General features: G+C 31.3%; 1 protein-coding gene across 1 annotated transcript in view; it reads left to right on the top strand.

Moving 5' to 3' along the window:
* KPNA3 (karyopherin subunit alpha 3) overlaps positions 1-10,056 on the top strand; it is an 84,938-nt gene that overhangs the window by 64,771 nt on the left and 10,111 nt on the right. Inside the window, exons 8-12 of the mRNA XM_074304767.1 lie at positions 372-458; positions 834-1,003; positions 2,467-2,511; positions 5,131-5,262; positions 9,160-9,288. Coding sequence (XP_074160868.1) covers positions 372-458; positions 834-1,003; positions 2,467-2,511; positions 5,131-5,262; positions 9,160-9,288 — 563 coding nt within the window. The remainder of the gene's footprint in view (positions 1-371; positions 459-833; positions 1,004-2,466; positions 2,512-5,130; positions 5,263-9,159; positions 9,289-10,056) is intronic.

Here is a 10,056-nt window from a genome sequence, read left to right as displayed (position 1 = left end):
AATTTAAGGATCATTAGAGCCTGTCAATATAACTTTTGTTTTCTGGATAGGAAAGATTAGAAATTTCTTTCCAATTCATTTACTCAATATTTAATTAATTTATATGTGTATCTGTATATATATATGATGCTCATTTATAGGTCTACCAACCTGGTGCCTTTTGGAACATTATAGCTTTGTTTAAAAGAGTTTTAAAATGCATTTATTAGAATTGAAGTTTGCAATATGGCATGATAGGCATATCTATATGTATACAATTACATACATATATATGTGTATGTATTTATGAAAATTTCTTAAAGTTGAAACTTAACTAGTTATTTTTCCAGTTTCTAAAAATGTTTTTAAAAATTGTATAATTATAATTTTAGATGCAGTACCTCTTTTTTTGAGACTCCTCCATTCACCACATCAGAATGTTTGTGAGCAAGCAGTATGGGCCTTAGGAAATATTATAGGTAAGTCATATTGGATTTGAAAAGTGGTTAAGACAAGGATCATTTATGAATACCATCTGATTTCTTTAACATTGTCATTACCATTATGTTATGTTTCCTCTATATTTAACATGTGTTGACTTCATCTTTTCATCTCACAGAGAATGTCTTTAATATAACTTTTTTCCAAAAAATGTTATGACTTATTGTCTGATTCTAGTGGGTTAAATTGTATGTTCCCCAAATCAGAAGAGGAAGGAAGAGAAATATTTTGTGCCTTTCATAGATTAATGGTGGAGAAACAGGATATCAGTGTCTCAACATAAGCCATTGCATATATTTTAAAGTTTGCCATCTTGAATGTAATTTTTTTAAAACCAATTTTCATTTCTATAGGTGATGGTCCTCAATGTAGAGATTATGTCATATCACTGGGAGTTGTCAAACCTCTTCTATCTTTCATCAATCCCTCCATTCCCATTACCTTCCTACGGAATGTCACATGGGTCATAGTCAATCTCTGCAGGAATAAGGATCCCCCACCACCTATGGAGACAGTACAGGAGGTAAACAAAAGAATTATAATGATCATATTAAATACTTTCCTTATCTTTATACTTTAGATTTTAATGGATAGGATGAATTTATAGCATGTATCAGTTTTTAATTACAGATACAGAATACTTTAGGTTCATCTGATTTTTTTTTTTTTTTTTTACATTTTTAGTAAACTTTATTTTTAATTTTTTTCTTATGAACATGAACATTATATAAATAAAATATACAGTTTTATAAATACTTTAATATTTTTATAAACATTTTTATAGCTTAAAAAGATAATGGATACTAATTAGTCTTTAGCATAACTTTTAAAAAGGGAAGGAAGAAAACTTGTTAGTGTTGAATTGTATTTTTAAATTACACAAGTAATAAAATTATTTTGTCTGTTAACTGTGGTAGTACATTAATTCTTTACCTGGAATATACAAGTTTAGAAGAAAAAAATTTTATAGGACTTTGATCTTGAATTGAAAATTAATCTCCATAGTGCAATGAAAGAATCAGGAGAGTTTATTCACATCCCTGCCCAGCCATTAACTAGTCATGTGTCATTTGGTAAGCCACTTAATCTCTTCTGCAAAGTAGAGACAATAATAACCATACTTCTTACCTGCCAGAATTGTTATAAAGAGGTTCAGCTAGATGGCACAATGGATTAACCACCAGCTCTGGATTCAGGAGGACCTAAATTCAAATGTGGCTTCAAAACAAAAACAAAATTGTTATAAAATTTACATTAGGTGACTGTCATGGTGCTTGTAAGCTATAAAATGTATATTTAAACCTATTTAAGTGGATATAGATTTTTTTACATATTTTAAAATGACAATGTATTTGTAGATTTGGGATTTTTTTTTAATCAGTATATAATTTTTATTCATTTGTCATTTAACTGGTATAATGCTATTTTGAGTAAACATCTTTTATTGAAAATCAGCAGAATTTGATAAGCTTTTTATTGCTGTTGAAAAGATTTTAATGAACTTTTGCTTGAAAGATGTTAAAAGTGTTGGAAGATAAAATTTTATAAAATTATGCATGTGTGTCTTTTGCACAGATTTCATGATAAACTCCATTCTTCACAGACAAGTGGTTAACAAAGTGAAATGATTCCATTTAGGGAGCCTAAATATTGATTCTTAAAATCCAGCTTTCATATATAGCTACAAAATGCCAATATTTTCGTCTCCAGTGCCATTATTTTACTTGTCATGGATACCATGAAGGACTTTCAGAAAAGGTTTTTCTTCTTTCTCCTTCAGGTAGTTTATATTACTATCACAGAATAATTGAATATGTAAATGAAACTTAAAATACGTTCTTTTAGTTTTTTAGCTTATCATTTTCTAATGGAGACAGTCATTTCTGTCTATCCATTAGCTTACCACTCTAATAAACTGAATTTGTAGGTGTTTTAAGAAATCAGATAAGTGATTTCTGATTAAATCTTTTACCTTTATTTCCTCAGATTCTGCCAGCATTATGTGTCCTCATATACCATACAGATATAAATGTAAGTAAAACTGCTAAACAAAACTGTGGGAGTTCTTAATTGAATTGGGGAGAGTATTATATGAGTTCAAGGATCATATTAATTTGTAACTTGTCAACACAGTTTTTATTATTATGTTTAGTAAGCTTTAGCAGTATAGCTATTATTCAAAAATAGGACTGATTTTAATCTTGGATGGCAACAGCTTATTGTGTTAGTTTTAATACTAGAATATTTAAGGGCAAGAGTTGAAGACTAGAGAATAAAATTTAAAATATGAAGGTTGTTTCTCAGGCAGACCATTTATTTTGCTGACCAAAATTTAAGTATGTTTAATTCTTCTGTTTGGGGAATGATATATGATCTTAGAATATTCCCAAAACCAATAAGTAAAAATGTTAAATTACCTAAGAGAAGGAAAATACTTGATAAATTTCATTTTCAGTTCTGACATTACTGTCTGCTATGGGCAAGGTGTAAGATCATTCTCTCAGAGTATTTGTTGTGTCCTGATAATAATAGAAGTAGTTGTAATTTTATAATCCTGTCCTGAGGTTTTTTTTTCCTCCTGAGACATTTGGGGTTAAGTGACTTGCCCAGGGTCATAAAGCTAGGAAGTGTTAAGTGTCTGAAGCTAGATTTGAACTCAGGTTCTCCTGATTTCAGGGCTGGTGCTCTAGCTGGAAGTTTCAGACACTACTTCAGACACTGAAGTACTTATCAACTTAACTGTTTTATGTTATCATTTTTTGTCAAAGATGACCCTGCTAATGATATTATGTGACAGTAAAAGCCAATAGCTAAGTCCTTCCCTTTCATGTAGAGTATGTGTATGGTCTTTTTATCATCTACATTCCAAGATAGATTCGTTATCTTTCATTTGAGTGTTTGTCCTTTTGAAGGTGCCTCATCAGTGCTGGATGAAAATTAACCATCCATTTCTGATGATTTCATGTCAGGTTGACATGAATTCTGGCAGTTAATCATTTGCTTTATGTTTGAACTAATCTCTCTTACTTTATAAATGTTATCATTTATATTATATTCAACTTACATTACTATACATAGACTCTTTCAGTATCCTCTCATCTTTCGCATCTCTAGTTCAGGAGAACTGTTTCAGGTTGCAGCTAGCTTAGCTATAATTCTGATGGAAGCTAGTCTTTCACTGTTTTACAGTGGATATGGCATAGATGATATGATAATTTTTGCAAACCCCAAATCCTGTACTGTTTTTAACATATATTATCTAGTTTCCCAAAGGATATATAGTCATTCTTCATTATGATATTTTTTTCCATTTTGTATAACATTGTAATCTTCATTATATATTGTAGAGATAACAGAAATCTACATGTGTTTAGTGATTTATATGTCATTTAAAGATCTTTAGTTACATATAGAATTTCCTTACCTTAGACTTACATGTTATCAGTTTTCACATCGAATTTGTTAATTTTTAACAATGACTACATATAACCCATAGCTTCTTTCATATCTGTTGTTGTAGTATATTTTGGTGGTAGAGTAATCAATGTATAGTTTATTAAAAGATTTGTAAAGTACACAACCCTTTATTTATTCAGAAGTCAGCCTTTCCGCAATTTAAAGCATTTGAAATAGCACCATGCCTAAAAATAATAAATTGAGAGAATCTTTGGCAGTAAAGAAGCAGATATCAAGCAGCTAACAGTGATTTAAATAGCCAAGAAGAGCTGGGGACCTAAAGATCCTACAGAAAACATTCTATATGTGGTCATTTGGATGATCAGAAAGAAAACTGTGTTCTCATCGACTTTCTGGATATAAAAGCTATTTGTCATATTTGTTAAGAAATATGAGATAAAAGGAGATAAGGAAAAGAGGAAAATGATAGAAGCTGTTTAAGGACTAGGGATAATGATATAGAGGTTAGAAGGGTCAGCTCAAAGAAGAGCTCTGTAGTCTATGGGGCTGAATTTGATAAAAGAGAATAGAGTAAGCCATATTTTACTATCCTCATTAGGGCATCACTATAGTCATAAGGTGCATGATAAACTAACTGATAACAGTGAGATAATGATAATTTCCATTGAGAATGGTTAAAATTTTTAAAAAGATTTCATGACTTCTGGTTCGAACTTTTTTTTTTTTTTCTATTAAAAACCCTATGGAATGTTTAAGAGACTAAAGGAGAACAGAAAAAACATTTGAGTGCATTTGTTTTTTTAAAGAGAAAAAAATCAAAATGTGCCAACTTTGGTGTGGGGGTGTGTGGGTGTGGGTGTGGGTGTGTGTGGGGGTGTGTGGGTGTGTGTAAAATATCTTTGATAAGTCTTAAAAATAGATGAGATAGCTGCTGATTTCCATTTATTTAGAAGAACCCATGACATACGTTTCAGCTTTTCAAATAATAATGAGGCGAATGAGGGAGAGGGAAAAGAAAAAGAGAGAAAAGAAGAAGAAAAGATATTTTCCTTTCTGATAAACTGGTACTTAGAAATTGAGTTGGGATGATAGTAAACATTACAGGTAATCAAGTATTAGTAATACTAAAGCAAATCTTGATATTTATCAACTTTTTCTAACCACCATGTTTTGGGTACATGAAATGTTGGAATTAGTTGCAAAGTAGTAATTTTTTTTTTTTTTCCCCTGTAGATTCTTGTGGACACTGTTTGGGCTTTGTCTTACCTCACTGATGGAGGCAATGAACAGATTCAAATGGTGATTGATTCAGGAGTTGTACCATTTCTTGTGCCTCTTCTGAGCCATCAGGAAGTTAAAGTTCAAGTAAGTATTGTTTCACTTTCTTATAAAAACCGAATTCTGTTGATTTAAAACAGGTAAATTTCAGTTATTTCTACCAAAGAACATCATTAAAATTTAGTTAGAGAAACAAATAAGTAAAAGTTTGAAACTTCTATTAAGTTCCTACATCAATACATTATTTATTATATGAAGGAGACCCTAAATTCTTCAAGACTATGTACAGATCAGAATGACAGATATCAGCATTCTACAAAGGCTTCTGGTGTTAGTGTGGGCTTGTCATTTCTGAAATTTGCACAACTAAGCAACAGCTTCACACTTCATCATGAAGAGGCTTGTCATTTCATGAGAGGTTTTTTTTTTTTTCTCAACCCACTGATATATATAATATATATGAGATCTGTATATAAATAACTGTGGACAATATAAAATACTTGAGAGTCTACCTGCTAAGGCAAAACTAGGAACAATAGGAACACAATTATAGAACACTTCACACAAAGTCAGATCTAGCAAATTGGGAAATATCAGTTGCTCATGGGTAGGCCAAACCAATATAATAAAAATTACAGTTCTGCCTAAATTATTTTACTTATTTAAAAATCATACCATTCAGACTATCAAAAAAAAGTTTTCTAAAATTAGAAAAAATAATAGCAAAGTTCATCTGGAAGAAAAAAAAATTGCAAAGAAAGGTGACCCAGCCATACCAGATCTCAAATTAAATAATAAAGCAGCAGTCCTCAAAACTATTTGATGCTGGCTAAAAAATAAACTTTTTTTTTTTTTTTAATTTGCTTGCATTTTGTTTTCTTTCTTATTTTTTTTCCTTTTTGATCTGATTTTTCTTGTGTAGCATGATAATTGGGTAAACATGTATGGAATTGCACATGTTTAACGTATATTGGATTACTTGCCATCTAGGGGAGGGAGAAAAAAATTTTGGAACACAAGGTTTTGCAGGCAGGGGTGAATGTTGAAAATTATATCAATGGCATGTGTTTTTAAAATAACAAGCTTTATAAAAAATAAAATAAATTTTAAAAGATAACATTTCACCATTTAAAAAAAAATAAAAAACAGTGGTAGATTGGTGAAATAGAGACAAGATACAATAGTAAATGACCATGGTTATCTAATCTCAAAGAGATTTTAAAAAGAGAAAAGGACATATATGGACAAAAATATTTCTAGCAGCTTTTTTTATGATGGCAAAGAATTGAAAATTAAGGGAATGTCCATCCCTTGGGGAATGGTTGAACAAGTTGTGGAATATGAATATAATACTGTTTTACTGTAAGAAATAACAAGCAGGCAAATTTCAGAAAAACTAGAAAGATTTAAATGAAACTGTTGCAGAGTAAAGTGAGCAGAACCAGGAGACCATTGTGTACAGTATCAGCAGCATTATGCAGTGATCAACTATGAATGACTTGGCTCTTCTCAACAACACAGTGATTCAAAATAGTTCCAAAGGACTCGTGAAAGAAAATTATATTCACATGCAGAGAAAGAACTGACAGAATCTGAATGCAAATTGATGCATTTTTTTCACGTATTCACTTCTTTTGCAGTTTTTTTTTTCTTTTGATAATGTTTCTTCTTTCCTAACATGACTAATGTAGAAATAATATGTTTTACATCCTTACACACATGTAAAACCTATATCAAATTATTTACTGTTGGGGAGAGTGGAATGTGGAACTCAAAATTTTTTTTAAAAAATGAATGTTAATTGTCTTTATTTGTATTTGGAAAAAATGCTATTAAATATATAAAAATAAGGAAGAAAAGGAATCATTAATCAGTAGACACTTACTAAAAATTAGTCTCACAGCCTACACTGAGCTCTCAACATATAAAAACTAAAACAATCCTTTCTCAAAGAGCTTACATCCTACTTGCACAGACCATGGTTACTCTCATAAGTATGTATAAAATGAGTATAGTGAAAATATAAACAATTAGAAGGGAATAAAGAAAGAATATAAGCATTCATTATATACTCCTCTCTTTGCCAAGCACTATATTAGGCAGTGGTCATATTTTCTCTTTGGTCCTTACAATGCCATCAGGAAAGGCTTCCTGCAGAAGTGGTGCTTAGGCTGTGCATCTTGATGAAAGATCATTTTAAGGGGCAGAGGAGTACATTTTAGGCACAACACATACCCATATAAATATAGTGGATGATCACATCAGCACTAAAGGAAAATAGTTTTGTAGTCTATAAGATAAACTTCAGTGGATAGAATTAAGAAGTAGAAAGATCAATGAGAAAGTCACTGCAGTGATCAAAGTATAAGATAGTAAGCATTTGAACTGAAGTAGCTGAATGAAGAAATGAATAAGGATATCATTCATAAAATGTAATGGTAAGATGTGGCAGCAGATTGGATATATGGAGGGTGAGGTAGAAGGGGAGGAATCAAGGATGATGCCAAAGAGATGAAGTAAAAATGGAAGAATGGCAAAACCTTTGACTAAAATAGGAAAATTTGAAAGAGAGCTAGATTTAGGGGAAAAGAAAATAGTTTACTCCCAAAAAGAATTCCTCAAAAATTACTTCTCTTTGCTTTTTTTTTTTTTTTTTTTAATCTTTCTAATCAAAATTCTTAGTATCATAGGGCAGTTAACTTGTTTGGGTGATTGGATCTTTAGATTCTTTTTTTTTCTTTTTCTTTTTTTTTTTTTTTTTTTTTTTTTTTTTAATTAAAGCTTTTTATTTTTTAAAATGTATGTGGACAGTTCTTCAACTTTAGCCCTTGCAAAACCTTGTGTTCCAATTTTCTTTCCCTTCCCCCATATCCTCCCCTAGATGGCAAGTAGTCCAATATATGTGAGACATGGTAGAAATATATGTTAAGTCCAATATATGCATACATAATTTATACAATTATCATGTCGCAAAAAAAAAAAAAAAAGAAGAAGAAGAAGCAAATTAAAATGCAAGCAAACAACACCTAAAAGAGTGAAAATGCTGTGTTGTGAACCACACTCAGTTCCCTCAGTCCTCTCTCTGGGTGTACATGGCTCTCTTAATCACGAACAATTGGAACTGGCTTCAATCATCTCATTGTTGAAGAGAGCCACATCCATCAGAATTGATCATCATATAATCTTGTTACTGTGTACAATGATCTCTTGGTTCTGCTCACTTCACTCGCATCAGTTCATGTAAATCTCTCCAGGCCTCTCTGAAATCATCCTGCTGATGAACAATAATGTTCAATAACATTCATATACCATAACTTATTCAGCCATTCTCCAATTGATTAGCAACTTGATTGGATCTTTAAAGAAAAACAATCTGATTCAACTGTTAAATGCTAAGGTGTGTGAATGACTGATGTTGGCATTTAAAATACAGAGCTTGTTGACCCAGATGAACTTCTAATTGTTGGAGTTTCTGACAGTGGTCAGTGGGATATGGGCAGAATGGCTTTAATTATTAATTTTACTAATAGTGATCAAGACTATGAAATTCTGGCTTTTATTCTAGTATGGACCCAAAATATTGGGGTCCTAAAATGTCATAGCTTTAATTATTATAAGTAGGTCCTTTAATTTCAAGAAAGAATAGTTTCTATCTTTGAGTTACATCTTTTGGTATGTTGGTCGTTAGTTTTCATGTCCAGAAAATTGTTTTTCATAAAGCATTAAATTATATACTCCTTGAGGTCTTTTGCATTTGTATTACCAGCTTGGACAATCTGCCTGGCACTTGGTGCTTAATGGGTGCTATTGACTGACTACCACATACTTCATTTAAAATTCAGAAATGCCTAACTTTTGGTTGGAGTAAAGTATTAGATGCTCCTCTCTTGAGTTCTCAATATCCTTAAATCTAGCCAGGTGATTTAAAGAAGAAATGAATTTTCTTTAAGGAACAAAAATTTATTTACTCTCCTGCCATTACAGACAGCAGCTCTGAGAGCAGTGGGCAATATAGTGACAGGCACTGATGAGCAGACACAAGTTGTTCTCAACTGTGATGTTCTTTCACACTTCCCAAATCTCTTGTCTCACCCAAAAGAGAAGATAAACAAGGTATGTAGTAGAGAGTTCTCTTATTGTATTTTTCTTCTTTTATCATTTTCAGTTAATAAAAGAATATTTACAATTACCTCTGAATTAATTTTGTTTTCAACTTTTTCAGTATTCTCTGTATTTGACTAACATATGAGAGAAGTGCTTTGATCATAACAGTTTTAATTATTCCCATGAATATAGGTAGTTTGATGAAAAGAAAGGACCATTACTCATTCATTTATTTTCAGTGAATCTGTCCTCTCTCCTTCCGGCCCTTTCTGATGTAAATATTAATGGTTTAGTTCAAATAGATTTTAAATTCAAAACAAATTTCTATATTGACCAAGTCTAAAAGGAAAAATACCATACAGACATCTAAATCTGTGCATCTAAGATACAGCTATATCATTCTGTTTTCTGAGTCTTCTTCATCTGGGTTGAGTTTCATATTAAGTCTTTAAAAGTTTGTTTTTGCAATATTTTTGTCATTGTCTAAATTATTCATCTCATTTTGCTGCATTAGTTCATACAAGTCTCCCCAGGTTTTTGTGAAACCATCTCCGTTATTTTTTACAGCACAATAGTATTCCATCATATTTTTGTACCAATTCACTCTGTCTCCAGTTGATGGGCACCCCCTAAGATTCCTATTTTTTGCCACTTTGAAGGTATAAATATTGTTTCACATCCTTAGAATTTATTTTACTTAGGATTAATCTTTCCCTTAACCTACTTCCCTCTAATTTTCTTTTCTCCCCCTTTCCTTCAGTTTTTATGTCCAGTGAT

The sequence above is a fragment of the Sminthopsis crassicaudata genome, chromosome 3 (assembly GCF_048593235.1).
Source record: "Sminthopsis crassicaudata isolate SCR6 chromosome 3, ASM4859323v1, whole genome shotgun sequence".
Lineage (NCBI taxonomy): Eukaryota > Metazoa > Chordata > Mammalia > Dasyuromorphia > Dasyuridae > Sminthopsis > Sminthopsis crassicaudata.
The sequence above is the reverse complement of the archived record's forward strand: the minus strand, read 5'-3'. Positions and strand labels throughout refer to the sequence as shown.